A 17,294-nucleotide genomic window follows, 5' to 3' on the forward strand; every position below is an offset into this window, starting at 1 on the left:
AATGAACTCTGCATGGGGCTGCCCTTGAAGACCAATGTAATCAAAGCGATGGAGCAACTCCTCTATGAGGAAAGGTTACAGCATTTGGGGCTTTATAGCTTAGCCTTTATAATTTAGAGACAAGGCGAGTCGGGGGTGACATGATAGAAGTGCATAAAATTATGCATGGCACGGAGAAAATGGATAGAGAGTTTTTCTCTCTCTCATAACACTCGAACTCATGGACATCCCATGAAGCTGAATATTGGAAGGTTCAGGACAGACAAAAAATAGTACTTTACAAAGTGGCCCATCTAGTCCAGCATCCTGTTCTCACAGTGGCCAACCAGATGCCCATGAGAAGCCCACAAGCAGGACTTGAGTGCAAGAGCACTCTCCCCTCCTGCGGCTACCGGCAACTGGTTTTCAGAGGCACACTGCATCTATGGTGGCAGAACACAGCCATCATGGCTAGTAGCCACTGATAGCCTTATCCTCCATGAATTTGTCTAATTTTCTGTTAAAGCCATCCAAGTTGGTGGCCATCACTGCCTCTTGTGGGAGCAAATTCCTGAAGAAGTACTTTCTTTTGCCTGTCCTGAATCTTCCAACAATTTCAGAATATGGTGAGCTGGCTCTACGGTGCTTGTGGACCCTTTTGCATGTCCTGCTAAGTGGGGCCCCAGACCTCTGCCCAAAAGACCTACCCTGGTGGCACCACCACCACCAATAATTATGCTGTCCAGATGTTACCATATGGACCACCAGCTGTGAATGTTCTCTTCTCCCCAGCCAAACAAATGAAACTCCATCCAATGTAATCCAGGTGAAGGATTAGAAGGTGCCTAACACATGCCCGCAATATGCACACAATAGTGTGATAAATCAAATAACAGCCAATATGCCTTTATTGCTTGAAGGTGTCTGGTTTCTAATTTTGTTTTTAAAAAAAATCACCTATCATCTCCTGATCTTGCAGATGCAATTAAGAGCCTACAATTGGGGATGGAGGGAGAGAGAGTATTCTTCAGCCTCACCCGGCTTTCCTCTTCTCATAGAGACACTAATCCTCCCACCTCAAATTGCCACTGGTGTTCATTCCCACAAATAGCTCCTTTTTGGCACACGCCTGCTAATCTCTCCAGTTCTGCAGACACCTGGAGTCTCCCTGGCCACCTCCCCCTTCCCTTGTTGCTTCAAAAGGTCTGTCCGGAAGGTTGCTTTAGCTCTAAAGACGTGCTTGTGTGGTATAAAAAGGGGCCAGGGTTTCAGTCGAAACTTTGCAGATGCTGGCAGCAAGAGAGGGAGGCAGGGAGGACGGAGCGACATCAGAGACCACACGTCACAGCACCAGGTAAGGCAGGGTGCCGCTTTCTGCCTGTCTCTCTTCCATTGCAGGTTAAGTGCTCTGAGCTTCTGCAGACACACAGCTCAGCATCTCAAGAGTCCCTTTGGTGGCAGGTGATTCCCCCCCCACGCATCTTTCACAAAGTTTCTTTAAATATCACAGCCTTGGAGGAGAGGGATATCTCAAAAGGGAGGCAGAAGGAACACTTCTGTTTGCTGAGTGTGGCAGGGACCAGGAGCAATGCATTTCATGCACAGAGGTGCAGATTTAAGGCAAACATACAAATTCATAAATAAAATAAAAATAAATAATAAGGGGGAACATCAGCCACTGCAGCAGAACAGGAAACTTAAAGGAGGGATGGAGGCAAGGGGTGCTCTTTCCGGGAGGAATGCGAGGTGAGGGTGGCTCATAGGATCCCTTGCCAGCTCTTCCTGTTTATTATTTTTGGGGGGGAGATTTTATTTATTAATTATTTGATTTATATCCTGTCCTTCCTCCCAGCAGGAGCTCAATGGGCCCAATCCACCGGGAAGTTAGTTCACTGGTCCACTTCCCATTCAATTGAAAGGGAACTGTGAAAGAGAAGATTAATTTATGCCTTCATACACTTTTTTTCTTTTTTTTGGCCACTCAATCTGGTTGCTTAAGTGGTGGAAATTCCTTCCCACCCTGCTCGCTGTTACACACATACATACACACACTTGATTAAGAATGATCATCATTATCTACATCAGTAGTCATGGATGCCATCCCTGAAGTGGTTATTATTGTGGATTTATTTGTTTGGAATTAAAGAGAGCAGAAGACTGTACTTTTCTAGACAGGCTTTTTTTTTTTTTTTGCATTTACTACAAAACTTATAAGGGCTCAAACCTGCTTATGCCTTTATTATAACAGCTCTACCACCACCGCCACCACTTCAGAGGTACTTTTAAGAATATAAGATGCTCAGGGTGGGAGAAGTACTTTTTTCTTTTTAAGAAAGAGGAAGTTTTTATTCTTATAGTTGGCATGTGCAACTGGGAGGTAAATATTTGCTTCTTTTGCTCTGTGAATGAGAGAAAATGGGGGTGTAAGATATATTGAAAGGGGTCGAATTCACTGAGGAAAAGATGATTCCAGAGAGACCTGGGCTGCAGATTGCAATTGCTCCATTGCAATGAAAGTCATAAGGCAACTCATTCTCCTGGATGTCAGAAAACCACCTTCAGCATCACGTTGAGGGGATATGACTCCATGGGGAAATATGGGGTACATCTGAGACCACAGAGGTCTCTGAATGTGAAATTTGTGAATATAGTATAGGGATGTGGGGGGTGAACTGATTCAGTGTGCATTTACAGCTGGACTTACAAAACCAGCACTTTCCCAAATGATGCGCAATCCAAAACACAGCCATCCTTCAATATCCGTACTTTTCCAGATTTCTTCAGCCAAGCAGCATTTACAAAACTGCATATATTTTAGGGTAAATTGTGCATACAAATTCATATATTAATGAAAATAACATACAAAAATGCATAAAAGAGAAAACTGCTTGCAAAAATGTGCACATTTGTTCAGACTGGGCTTCTTCTGGGAGGAAGGGCAGGATATAAATTTAATAAATAAGTAAATAGGGCTGAGTACAACAATGTGTTTAAATGTAAATGTACTGCCTTCAAGTTGATTCTGACTTACGGCGACCTTATGAAGAGGGTTTTCATGAGGCTGAGAGGCAGTGAGTGGCCCAAGGTCACCCAGGGAGCTTCGTGGCTATGTGGGGATTTGAACCCTGGTCTCCCAGGTCGTAGTCCAACACCTTAACCACTACACCAAGAAATTCACATTAAAGTGCTGAAGAAGTTTTGTAGGGATTTTTTAAAAAACAAACAAACCCACAAATAGCTGCAGAAGTATGGAGAACCGAATTTATTATTGGAAAAATGAGAAACTGAGAGAAGTGGAAATTGATACGTTTGTCCATCCCTAATACAGAGATCCAAAGGGATAAGATGACACAGATAGAGTGGGAGTTGGAGAATGGATAGGTCTGGAGCAAGAGGGGTCATCTGAGGCATTATTTAAATGGCGCCCCATCTCTCACTAATAAACGTGGCCACCAACTGCTAGGGCATTTTCCTGTGCAAGCCTCATTGAAATGAACGGGACATGTGCAAGAGCACCCACCCACCATTCATTTCAATGGGGCTTGTACTGGAGAAAATTCCCTGGCGGATCATGTCCTTGGGTCCTTTGGTCTACCTGCCTCCGTAAATGGCACAGCTACAGTCCACTAACTGAGGTGGCCACTCCCCTTGCCACATGCAGAGCTTGGAAAAGTTACTTCTTTGAACTACAACTCCCATCAGCCCCAGCCAGCAGGGCCACTGGATTGGGCTGATGGGAGTTGTAGTTCAAAAAAAGTAACTTTTCCAAGCTCTGGCCACATGGCATGCCCGCCTCTGTTTGGAAAAGGGGCAATATAGGTCTAGACCTGCTTCGAAAGCAGATTCTCTACCACTGAGCCAGGAGTAGGGAATCCAGAAATTGGCAGTTCCCTCCCCCATGCTGGAATGTGGGCCTCAGAATATGCCCAGCAATGCCGACCCCAATGGCAACTCTGGTGACACCTATTTGCTAATGACCATTAATCAGTCTGCATCTCCAGGGTGCTGAAGATTCTGCGTCCTCCCCCGTGAACTGCAATGCCTACTTCCCATCATAGGCAATCTTGTCTGGCCTCATATGCAATAGCTTCTTACTCTTCCTTGTGTAAAGGGAGCTGCTGCAAGGGTATTGATATATATCTCTAGCCACCCATGCTATCAACATCAATTCCCTGCTGCAGCTCAGTTTCTTTCCAATTCTTGATTAATTGGACATTACAAACCAGCCTGGCTCAAGCCGGTGACCTCCAGATGTTGGACCACAACTATCAGCCCCCAGCCTGCATAGCCATATGATGCTGGGGGTCATGAGAGTCCTCTGGGGGCCACCAGCTTGAGCAAGGCTGGTTTGTAATGACCAGTAAATAGAAATCCTATGCCTGGATTGTCCTGTGGCAAGAAGATGTTAGAACAGCCCAACTGAGGGGACAGACAGTAACCTTTCAATCAAACCATCTCCCATCCTGCGGCAGATATGTGTGGAATTTATAGGGACATACCGGAAAGTACCTGTACAGAGCAATGTGTGTCCCTGGAGAAGATGTGGAGTTATTTAATTTCTTAACTTTTAAAAAATGAAACCGCAAGTGCTTACTCATTCTCCTGTGAAGTCCTGTTACAGAGAAGAGAAGGAAGCTGGGTTGCAAGACTACTTCTCCCTCTCTGCCTTAGCCCACTATTCAAGGACACCCTCTTCCCTTCCTCTTTCGGGTGTGAATTGGGCTAGGCCACAAGTTCCCCAATGGTTGGTCCAGACAATTTCACTCTTTGTCTTCTAGAACAGTTTCCCCCCCAAGGACCACTTGAAAAATGCTGAGGGGCTCAGAGGGACCACTTCATGCTTTTTCCACCTGTTGTATCAATTGTGATGCACCGTGCTCAGTGCCGTATGATTTTCAATTATATTTACAATTTCCACAGTGTTCAAATCGTAATACAATAAAATACAATGCAAGAAATTAAAGGATTGGTAAAAATACAATTAAAAATCAATATGAATATTTAATATGATGGATGTGCAATCTTCCATCTTCGACCACACATCCACAGCCATGCCGTGGACCACCTGAATGAAGCTTGTGGGCCATTAGTGGCCCATGGACCACGGTTTGGGAACCCCTGGTCTATGACATTAACTGGGCAATTAGGAATTAGGAACCAGAGAAATGGAAAGGGTTTTTTTGCAGGCAGCTGCCTCCTCCCCCAGGCCATATGAGAGAAGGATGTGTTCTTATTTCCTTCCACTTAAAACATTTGCTCCTGAATGAATTTATGGAACTAGTTGCTGCCTGTGACCTGCTACTAAGGATACTGACGCCAGCCTTTGGGGGTTGGGCCTGACAGTTCCCTCCCTTACGTGCCAGCACTGCCCCTTCCTCACTGGGTGGGAAAGAGAGCAAGTGGCAAAGGCAAGGAGAGGCCTGCACCACCAGCAAGTGGTCCCAGGCTATGGTCTGAAGGCACATGAGGCCAGCTCCCTGCTGAAGCTCAGCAAGGTCAGGTCTGGTCGGTGTCTGGATGGGAGACCGCTTAGGAACCATATGTAAGCCGCCTTGGGTTGCTATCATGAAAAGAAAGGCGGGGTAGAAATGTAGGAAATGATAATAAGTTAGTACAACACAGCAGCTCTAGGCAGCAGCAAGCCCTTCTGGGGTGCTGGGAGCACAGCATCTGCCCTAAGATTCTGACTCTTGGCATTGGCATTTGTATATAGCATAGTCAGAGGGTTGAAAGGGCTACTGCTTAAGGAAAGGGCGTAGCTCAACAGTAGAACGCCTGCCTTGCATGCAGAAGGTCCCAAGTTCAATCCCCAGGTAGGGCTGGGACAGCCCCCTGTCTGAAACCCTGGAGAGCGGCTACTGCCAGTCAGTGTAGACCTTATTGGGCTAGATTGACCAATGGTCTGACTTCCTATGTTCCCAAAGCAGTCCTTACTCGGACAGCCTTGGAAACAGCACTTTGAGGTAAGCTAATGTTGCTGTCCTCACCAGATGAGGGAGGTGAGAGGGACACTTGACTTGGGCCCTCAGGTGAACTCAGCTGAGGTGTGGAGAAAGTGGACTGAGAAAAGGGTTTCTCCCTCTCTCACAACACGAGCACCTGATGGGGGCATCCAACGAAGCTGAATGTTGGGAGATTCAGTCCAGACAAAGAAAGTGTTTCTTCATGCAGCGCATTCTTAAACTATGGAATTCACTCCCACAAGGTGCACTCAGGTCCTGCTTGTGGGCTTCTCATGGGCATCTGGGAGCAGGACAAATTCATGGAGGAAAAGGCTGTCAGTGGCTACTAGCTACAATGGCTATGTGCTACTTTTCCTGTCAGAGGAGATATACCTCTAAAGAGCTGGTGCTGGGAATCACAAGTGGGGGCGTCAGTGGGGGCTCCATGTCAGTGAGGCAGCGGAATCCACTCCGGGTTTTAGTCCAAACTTTCAAGGAGCTGTCCAAGGTGCTGAAACCTAATCTCAAAATAGGCCCTGTTGACATGGAGCCACCTAACTGTTAGAGCGGTAAGACAATGGAACTAATGACCTAGGGAGGTGGTGGGCTCTCCAACACTGGAGGACTTCAAGAGGCAGCTGGACAGGCACCTGTCGGGAATGTTTTACATTGGATTCCTGCATTGAACAGGGGGGTGAACTTGATGGCCTCACAGACCCCTTCCAACTCTGCTATTGTATGATTCTATGCCACTGAGGGAGAGCCAGTGTGGTGTAGTGGTTAGAGTGTTGGACTACAACCTGGGAGACCAGGGTTCGAATCCCTGCATAGCCATGAAGATCCCTGGGTGACCTTGGGCCAGTCACTGCCTCTCAGCCTCAGAGGAAGGCAATGGTAAACCCCCTCTGAATTCCGTTTACCATGAAAACCCTATTCACATGGTTGCCATAAGTCGGGATCGACTTGAAGGCAGTCCATTTCCATTTTCATTCCCTAGCTCACACTCTTAACTGCTGCAGATCACCAGGATTCCATCCTGTCGTGCTTAATGTGACATCCTTCCTGTCTCGACAGACTTCCTGACCTTTCTCCTGAAGATGCTGAACCCACAATGGAGCAGCCTTTTGGCCACCGTGAGTGTCCTGCTTGTCCACTTGATAGGAGGAGTGCCTGGCCATTGCTTGGACAGCAGCTGGTGTAGGGACATGGACAAGAAAGCAGAGGTTATGGTAAGCGGACAATGGCAGTCTTGGGTGGTCCAGTGGGGAGGGTGGCACAGACATTGGGGCCCACGCAATGAAAATGCATGGGTACTACATTCAGGGGCAGACCACAGAAACTATTTGGAACTGTCTGCCACAAAATGCTGCAATGGTCACTGGCTTAGATGCCTTTAAAGGGGGATTAGCCACATACAGCAAAATGGAACCTCCACATCCAGTGGCAGAATACCTCTACATACCAGTGAGAAACCCAAAAAGCTGCCTCACTGCTGGTTACAGCGGCAAGACACAGGGCAGCTTGGCATGGTGTGGCAGCAGAGCCAATCTGCCTCTCCTGATACTGAGCCCACACTGTGCTGAGCTCCCCCATCCCTCTCCCAATAACCCACAGGCTGCTACTCCTAGTTAGCATTGTCAGCAGTGGCTCTTGAGGGTTTCAGGTGAGGAGACTTACCTGGAGATGCCGGGGACTGAGCCTGGGGCCTTCTGCACGAGAGCAGATGCTCTGTCACTGGCTTGCAGACAGTGCAATGGGCTGCTTCCTTTGTGCTCTGCTCTTGACTGTTCGATGCAGGATGTCAGACTAGACGGACCTTGTCACTTCAGGGATGACTTTTACTTGATAAGGACTCCTTCACACTACAGGGTGATTCTAAGCACCAGGACAGGCCTTCATATATATATTTTTGCAAGGGTCATTATGGCTGAGGAATAGCACCTGTTCTGAAAGCAAAGCTTCAGCCCTGGATCTTGTGGAATGATAATAGAGGAAAGAGCACCTCTGAGTAGATATGGAGTGCCTTACCTCAGTGCCAAGTAAAAAAGTTTTCTCATCTGTCCATTTCCATAACAAATGCTCTTTGTTATGCTTCTTCTAGGAAATACCATTGCATCTCAACTATCTGTCACTATTGACAGTTGACACAATGGTATATAGTGGAGGTTTTTCACACTTGCTGTGTTCACAGGACAGTTTCCCCCTTGATGTCTGCCAAGGAATCCCTTGTCAAGCCTGCCACAGACTCTTCTCTGGGTGGAGAGGGTTGTGGGTAGGGATGAGGGAGGAATTTGATTCAGTTCACGTTTAAAGGCAAACCTGCTTAATTCTCATTTTATGCAACAATGAACAAATGGAAACACAGCCATCCTTTGAGATTCATACTTCTCCGAATTATGCAATGCAGTGCTCCAGTCAAGTTTCATGCGCAAAAAGGCATATACTAAGGCAAGGCATTTTTTCAGTAATAGTTGTACATCCAAATGGACACCCAGTCCTAGCTTTTGGGCACCCAGTGGACACAAATGGACACACAAAATTTGATCAATGAACCAAGAACACAATTTCAGGTTTGAAGCCACTGAAACACTGAACAGAGGTATGAAATTTTAGTGAAATTGAACAGAAAGAGTAGAACATAGGGGCACATTACACAATAATTCTTAGGGTTATGACAATCCACCAGTCTTTCTGAAAACTTCTTAACAAAATCTCTCTCCCTGTACAATGGGATGTCTGGTTCGCTATATATTCATGCACCTCCCATACGAATTCTGCTGCAGCAGGCTTTGGATCATAAGCAGCAGTTTTTAATTTTAACTTGCTTTTTAATTCATGCATTTACTGGTGGGTGGGAAGGCTAGTAAGAATTCTGCTAGGCTACTAACGCGTGTGAGTGCATTTGCAAGATCTTATTCACTCCCTGTTTTGTGTTTTGCTTTTGTTTTTTAAGTTTTAACCACTTCTGCCTCAATCCAAATGTCAGGGGCTGTACATGGTAGAGAGGCTTCCCCATGCAAGTCAGTTGAATGAAGAATGGACACCCAGTAACAATCCCTTTTAAAATGCCCTGTGCTAAGATAAAGTGCATAACAATGCATATATGAGTGAAGGAGCATACTAAAATGCATTATTTTAGAGGAAATTTCTTTGCAAAAATGTGTATATTAGGCAAAACTGCATACAAAATTATGTACATTAGGAGAAATTTGCACTAAAATGCTGATGTATTTTCGTGAGTTTTTTTAAAAAATAAAAATAAATTGCAAGGTGAGCTGAACTTAGGGACAGGAAAAATGGAAAACTGAGGCAAACTGAAACTGACATCCCCAACTGCGGTATCTGTCTTAGGGTGCTCTCTCCCTCTCTCTCTCTCTCTCTCTCTCTCTCTCTCTCTCTCTCTCTCTCTCTCACACACACACACACACACACACACACACACACACACACACACACACACACACACACACACACACACACATTCCCATGAGGCAGTGCTGGGCTTCGCTGTTGCCCACTGTGAACAGAGATTCTCCCAGTACTCATGCAATTTTCACTTTGTGGCTGTGCACTGCAAAGGCGGAAGAACCAATGTCTGCCAGCTTCCAAAAAGTCCAGGATTCCCTGGCAGTTTAAAAAAAGAAAACAAAACCTTGGGTGTATTTTATTTGAAAGTATTTGACTGTTGGTATGCAATGGTATTCCATATTTGATCATGAATGCATTTATTTGGTTCTTAATTGAACTGCAATTCATAGAGAACCATGCAGTAGCAATTAGTATTTGGCAGGAGTCATTTAAGACCTGCCCAAATCAAAGCCACCAAGAAAGCATTTGAATTTTCAGCTTTATATTTTTAAAAACAACTTTTGAAATTGTGCTTTGAAATTTTTCCTTGCATGGCAACACATGCTGCATTTTGAATATTTGCAAGTATTCCATACAGATCTATAGAAATGATTTCTGAGGCAAAGAATGAGTTACTCAAGCAGTTGTGAAGGTGCCATTTTAGAAATAGTGATGCTGCCTGTCATCACACAAATTGACCTGCCTGGCCTTCTTCTGGGAGGAAGGGCAGGATATAATTTTAATAATGAGAGATAGATAGAGAGATAGAGAGATACATACATAGATAGACAGGTTCCTTCATTGTTCCACCCTGATAGCAACTCTCGCCCAGCTCATCCATGTAGAACCACCCACACCAAAAGTCTTACAGCATCTGAGGACTTAAAGGCTAACCAAGACTAGAGTCCACCTCATCAAATGCATGAGGAGTTGGATGGTATATGTTACATACTCTTAAAGCTACTAGCCATGAGGGCTATGCCCTGCCCCCATAGGTGGAGGCAGCATGCTTCTGAATACCAGTTGCTGGAAACTGCAGGAGGCAGCTGATGTCCTCCCTGTTGGCTTCCCATTGGAACATCTGGTTGGCCGCTGTGAGAACAGGATGCTGGACTAGATGGGCCACTGGCCGGATCCAACAGGCTCTTCTTCTGTTCTTACGTTAAGGGGGAGGAAGGTAAAGGGTGGATGTAAAATGGCAGTGAAATGCAAAAAGCACACTCTCTGACCCTCTTCAGGCATTCTCCTTACATATAAAATTCAACAGGCAAGCCTCCTTCACACTTGTGCCTTGGTGCACTGAGTTATACGCACACCACTCCATCCTGAATGATGCGTGAAGTGGCTAGCCAAGTACCCACATTTAAAGATGGTCAAATATGTCAGTTTGGGTTTCTCTGTTTCCCATTTTTCACATCTTAAATTCAGTTCTCCAAATTTCTGCAAGCAGTTCGCATTTTAAAAATTGTCAGCATTTTACTGTGAGGTTCTCCTAATAAGCCCCTTTTTATATACAGACACTCGTTTTTATAAGCGGTTTCCCTTAATATAATGCATTTTGGTGTGTTACTTTCACGAATATATTCATTTCTAGGCACACTTTCCCCTAATATAATGCATCGCTTGGTTGGGGAACTGCATCGTAAAATTCAGAGAAGTGCAAATTTCAAAGGATGACTGTGTTTTGGTTTGTGTGTTGATTCAGAAACAGTGAAAATTGGGTAGTTTTTCATTAAAATGAAACCAAAGTCCATTTCCTCCCCCACCCCTCCCCCATCACACTGAGGTTGTATTTCGGCTTCTTCAAGAGCCAGCAGCCCTAGATCCAAGACTGAAGCCTGCCAAGCATGTGGGGTGAGCCACTCGTGGCTCATTAAACCTGCTTTTGCTGCTGCCTGGGACTGCAAAAAAAAAAAATGCTGGGGTGCACAAGCACCTATTAGGCCCAGGTGGGCTGGGTTCAGCTCAAGGAGTCCCTTGCAAGCCCCTTCTGTTCTGCCAAACTGGCATCTCCCCCAAGGTGCTGGGCAGGGAAGGAGAACCCCAGATCCTTGAAGTGGAGTTGCCACTGAATTTTGGAAACAACACAATGCATGCAAAGCATATCTTCTACCACCTGCAACACTGTATATGGAGGGCACACAGCACGCTAAGCCAGCTCCTGAAGATGCTTTGCCCCTAAAATGACAGTTGGGGACAGGATTCTGTTCTGAGGAACTGAGGCTGGTTATCTGCGCTCTGGCAGAGGAACATAATAAGAGTTGCCTCCCTTCCTGCTCATTCAGTGGAAGAAGACGGAGCCAGGCCAGTGGAGGCTGGACTATTTGGGCCAATGGGACACTGCCCCTCCAACCTCAACCTACCCTCATTTGCCTGTGGTGGAAACTGATGGCTCCAATGTTGATTTGGCAGGGAATCTGCTCCAGGTTTTAGTCTGAACTTTCAAGGAGCTGTCCAAGGCCCTGAAACCGATTCCCAACCTTGATTCAGCACCGTAGGACAGCTCCTTGAAAGTTTAAAGTAAAACCCAGAGTTGATTCACTGCCTCACTGACAACAGTCACCAGTCTCCACTGTTTGCCTGCCTTCTTCTTTACATCCAGTCCAGGGGATGGCACTGCCTGTTAGCTGTCTCTCAGTGATGCTGTAGTAGAACTCAGTACAGAGGAAGATGGAGACAAAACTAGAATTGGCCAACTCTGCCTGTCATTGGCTTGGCTCCATCTACTGTTGGGCACTTTGCCTTCCGCCCTACCGGTCCCAATGACATCAACTACCATTATGAACCCTTGCATGGTTGTTGTTCATTTATATCCCACCTTTTCTCCAGAACTAGGGCAGCTTATAAAAATTAAAACAAATACAGTTCAAACATATAAGTAAAACATACAGAAAATTATAATTAAAATGTAGACTAATTATCTATAGAATTAAAATAATTTTAAAAATAGTGATTAAAAAACCCACAAAATTAAAAAAAACCGTAGTAAAACTGCACTACTAGCCCTTGCAGTCAGCCCCCAAAAGCCTGTCAGAATAGAAAAGTTCTCACCTGCCAACCAAAAGCCAGTCTAACCTCTCTAGGAAGGGAGTTCTAGAGCCTGGGGGCAGCCACCAAGAAGCCCCTCTTCTATGTTCGCACCAGATGTGGTGTGAGGGTGGCAGGACTGAGAGACGGGACTCCCCCAATGATCTCAGGGTTCCGACAGGCTCATATGAGAAGACCTGAGCCACGTGGGGCTTTCTAAGACATAACCAGCACTTTGAACTGTGCTTGAAAACAGAGCGGTAGCCAGTGAATGTAACAAGGGTGTAACAAGGGTGTCATATGCTCCCTGTATCCAGCCCAGAAGCTTGGAAAAGTTACTTTTTCAACTACAGCTCCCATCAGCCCAATCCAGTGGCCATGCTGGCTGGGGCTGATGGGAATTGTAGTTCAAAAAAGTAACTTTTCCAAGCTCTGATCCAGCCCCAGTTAACGATCTGGCTGCGGTTCTTTAGACTAGCTGAAGTTTCCGAGCATTCTTCAAAGGCAGCCCCATGTAGAGCGTGTTACAGTAATCCAAATGGGATATGATTAAGGCATGTGTCAGCGTGGGCATATCAGACATCTCCAGACAAGACAAAGGAAGGAGGGGCAGGTCAGCTTCCCTGAGCATATCAGTTTGCAATGGAAGGAAGTCAGGTAGAGAAGAGCACAGGTAAAGGCAGGCAAGCCTAGCCAGCCGGAGGACCCTCACTCTATCTTCCTTCTGGAATACACACAAAAGAACCCAAACAGGAGTTGCTCTTGCCCCACTTCCAACACATATTGTGTTGGCTCCATTTGGCTCCCATAGCTGATAGGAGGGGCTGGACCAGACCAGGTGCCAGCAATTGGCCAGGTCAGGCACTGGCTGAGGGTCAAGGGCTAAGAAGGGCCTCTCACTGGCCCAACCTGCTGCCTGCTCACTTCACCTTGGGCCCAGGTGGAGGTATGCAGCCATCACTTGGGAGCCATGATGGCTAACCACTGGCCTCCACTTCCCTGTCTGCTGCCTCCCCAGGACCCTGATAAAGGGCAAGGGAGATCCTTCTCAGGCATTCTGAGCAAGGAGGTTGGCACCACTGCTGCGGTTTTCCCTTGGCTAGAAAGACCTTTGAAACTTTTGGTAAAAATAAAAGCTTTAAAAAGCCGCTCTAGCTGCCAAGGTGAACCATGACAGCCACACAGGCCTTCCCTTGGCCACCTCACTAGACTGCCTGCCTACGAAGAAGGACCCCTCCATGGCCCTTTCCTCAGATCCCAGAAGCGGCAGATCATCTGCTGCTACTTTGGTGGCAAAGAACGTTTTTGAGAAGTCAGAGGGTGGAGGGAGATGCCAGCACTGCTGTCACTGCAGAGAAGAGGACAGTGGCATGGGGAGGCAGCTGAGGAGGGGGATGAAGGTGGCAAGGGCATTTGCGGTGGTGGGGGCATCAGCAGGACTCTGCCAAGGGTTCCCCCTGAAGTCTGGCATCAGTCCTGGGAGGGGCTTCCATGGGTTGGGGCTGGAGGTGGGACAAAGAGGAGGAGCTCTGAGTGGGAGGAGCCAAGGCTTAGCAGGGTGGGTGGGGCTTGGAGCACTCCCCCTTTCTGGAGGTGCTGGCTGCCGTGAGAGCTCATCCAACCTATCAGCAAATTCAGGATCTAAGTATGAGTAAATTAATATCAGAGAGGAACTGTTTCGCAAGGGAGGCATTGCAATTCTCTTAATTCATCTGCAAATGAGCAAAGGCCTTGCAAACTGGTAGGGCAGCCTGGCTGTCACGGCTTGTGCATGAGAATTCAGAACAGGAGAGAGAGGGTGGTCTGCACTACCTCTTGGAGCAGAGGGCTGTTGGTGTCTAACTGCAACGTCTTGCTCCCCGCCCCCTTTCCTCATTGCAGGACTGTCTCAGGGCCTGCAGGCTGGACCTCTCAGATGAGTCCCCAGTAATCCCCGGCAATGGCCACATGCAGCCCCTCTCCGAGAACATTCGGAAGTACGTCATGAGCCATTTCCGCTGGAACAAGTTTGGCAATGGCAGCGACGTAGGTCATAAAAGAGAAGAGCTCTCCAGAGACTCCACCCTGGATGTCCTTCCAGCTTCTTCCCTAGCCCAAGACAGCTTGGAAATAGACAGGCAAAGCCACCAAGAGTCCAGTGAGAGGCAAGACGGTAAAAGGTCATATGCAATGGAGCACTTCCGGTGGGGGAAGCCTGTGGGCCGGAAGAGGAGACCCGTCAAGGTCTACCCAACGGTGGAAGAGGAAGCAGTGGAGAATTACCCCCAGGAGTTCAGGAGAGACCTTTCCTGGGAGACAGACCCAGAGCTCGGCTCCCCTGAGGAGAAGAAGGCTGCCATGTCTGAGGAGGAGGATCAGCCGCCAGCGGAAGAGGCCAAGAAGGACAACGGCCAGTACAAGATGCACCACTTCCGGTGGAATGTCCCGGCCCCGCCATTGCCCAAGAAAAAGCGCTACGGTGGCTTCATGACCTCAGAACGCAGCCACATGCCCCTAGTGACTCTTTTTAAGAATGCCATCGTCAAAACAGCTTACAAGAAAGGCCAATAAGGGGGGGGGGGAGAGAGAGCGAGACCCGGGACCACAAGCAGCAGGGTGGCGAAGAAGATGCCCAGCTATAGATTTCTCTGGCACATGTTTCATTTAGATACTGTTAATGATGATCATTTATTTACATTGTTCTTACTTGTTACTGATAACTAAGGAAGTTGCTGCTTAGGATAAACTTTCATGTTTGCATTCTGGTTTTGAGTGTGCAAATAATTGTGGGGATGGGGTGGGAGGGGGGAGATGTGGTTGAAAAAAATTTAAGCCAGGCTTGGTGAGGGACGCACCCTGCGGAATGCAGCAGGCCCTCCAAGCCTGGCTTAGCCTAACATCTGTTGTGTATGTGTAAGAAAGCAGGAAAGGAGGTCTATCTTTCAGAAAGGCAGAGTATTTTAATATTTTAAACCAGCTGTACAATACTGTAAATGAAAGGATTAAAAGATATAAAATAATACTACTAATAAAAAACAATAATACATCTTTTTGCAAGCTAAACAGGTCTCCGACATATCTTTGATGACATGAGATGTCGCCGTAAGCTCACCATCTTCCCTCCAGCTTTGTGCATTGCATGTTGCAAATTCAAGCAGCACCTAAGCTGGGGAAAGAATGTTGCATTAAAATCTGGGCAAGGAAATGGGGAAATGGGGAAGCAGCAGACCAAATAGACACGGTCGGGGCTTCGTTGGAACCTGAACTCTTCATGGTCTGCCTTTTGGCACATGCAAAACAATAATAAAATGATGCCTCCGAGCATGTGCAAAGTGCATTTCCCTTCCAATTGGTAGCTACTGCCCACTCTGGCAGGGCTAGTTTTATTGCCCAATGGTTCCACAGCACAAAGCTGACTGAATGAGGAGCCCCAGACAGAAATGAGCCCCTCCACATTTTCTTCATTCTCTCCCCCCCATTTCCCTTCCTATTTCTTCCCTCCCCTTTCTGCTGATCACCAGCAAGAGAGGGAAGAAGTTTCGTCTATGCCAGGGACAGGAGACATCTGTGCATCTGCCAGATATTGTTGGACTTCAGATCCTGTCAGCATGGTCCATGGTCAGGGATGGTGGGAGGTGGTGTCCAACATCATCAGGAGGGGCACAAGTCCCCCCTCCCTGCCCTACACAGAGACCTTCTCTACCAGGAACGCAAAGCACTGCAGTGGGTGGTTGGAGCCCCAAATTCCCATTTGCCTCTTCCCTTCTTACCACTTGTCTGTCCTGCTGTGCACAGACGACTGAGTCATCGTTCAACGGGAATGCTGAAATTGGGGGTGGGGCTTGTGGACCCATCTCTACCCTGCAGTCCAGACCCCTCCAAGGGATTTTATTGCCCTTTGGCCTCATTCCCAAACACATCCAGATGTTGCTCCCTTTCCTATCACAAAGACAGAGTGAGGGAGCCGCCTCCAGCGCAGCTGATTGCGGGGGGAGGGGGTCATGTGGAAAGGACAGCAAATTGTTATTTAATGTATCATTGCATTTTTATTCCCAGGGAGAGGTGCTTGTCAGATTTTTGGTCTTGAATACCAAAATAATTCAGGCTGCTGTGAAGTGAGGAGGCAGGGGTTTCCATCCTGCCCTGTGTTTGTTGCAAGCAGCGCTGTTTCTGCTCCTGTGCAGTTCAGCTTCTGCAAAAACTTGTGCTATTTCTCTCACTTTCTACTGTGGCCAAAACGATGTAATTCATTGGGCAATTTATTTCAATGGAAGGGAAATGTCCAAAACAAGAAAATAATGTAATTGTTTATGTAACATTTGCAGACAAAAAACCTGTTGTGAATGCTGCTTGTATTTCCTTGCGTGATTTCTGTTCCTAACCCTGGGTGAATATGCACTCCCATTTCCATTTCCGACATAATTCTTTGACATCCCCAGTTACTTATTTATTAAATTTATTTTTCCCCCTCCTCCCAGCAGGAGCCCAGGGCAGCAAACAAAAACACTAAAAGCACTTGAAAACATCTCAAAATACTTGAAAACATATTGAAACAAAACATCTTTGAAAACGTATTAAAATAAAACTTCTTTAAAAACAACTTTAGAAATATCTTTAAAAGCAATTCCAGCACAGACGCAGACTGGAATAAGATCTCTAGTTAAAAGACTTATAGTTACTATGCAGCACCTTGATGTCCGTGTGTGGAGGGGGACATTTGCTGTTTTGTAACAAAACGTCTTGGGCTGGCTCTCTTCCATGGGCTTCAGAAGGGAGGTATACTTTGAATTATTACTTCATTACTAATCACATTCCAGCCCACACAGGTCCTTAAGGCAATATATAATATTTTAAAAAAACAATTAAACAAGACTAAACCATTATTGAACCAAATTTAAAAGCCAGGTGGAATGCTTTTTATGTCCTGCCTAGAGTCAGGCAAAGACGGAGCCAACCTGACCTCCCAAGGGAAGGAGTCTCACAACCAGGGTGCTACGATAAAAAAGGTCGTGTCTGGAT

At 46.6% G+C, this 17,294-nt stretch overlaps 1 protein-coding gene across 1 annotated transcript; it reads left to right on the forward strand.

Moving 5' to 3' along the window:
• The first annotated feature begins 1,071 nt into the window (after positions 1 to 1,071).
• Positions 1,072 to 15,338, forward strand: POMC (proopiomelanocortin). Its single transcript, XM_061625873.1, has 3 exons — positions 1,072 to 1,333; positions 6,996 to 7,150; positions 14,178 to 15,338. Exons 2-3 carry the CDS (start codon positions 7,019 to 7,021, stop codon positions 14,844 to 14,846), a joined length of 801 nt encoding a protein of 266 aa, XP_061481857.1. The 5' UTR covers positions 1,072 to 1,333; positions 6,996 to 7,018; the 3' UTR covers positions 14,847 to 15,338.
• Positions 15,339 to 17,294: the final 1,956 nt, after the last annotated feature.

The sequence above is a fragment of the Rhineura floridana genome, chromosome 4, assembly GCF_030035675.1.
Source record: "Rhineura floridana isolate rRhiFlo1 chromosome 4, rRhiFlo1.hap2, whole genome shotgun sequence".
In the NCBI taxonomy this organism is placed as follows: Eukaryota; Metazoa; Chordata; class Lepidosauria; order Squamata; family Rhineuridae; genus Rhineura; species Rhineura floridana.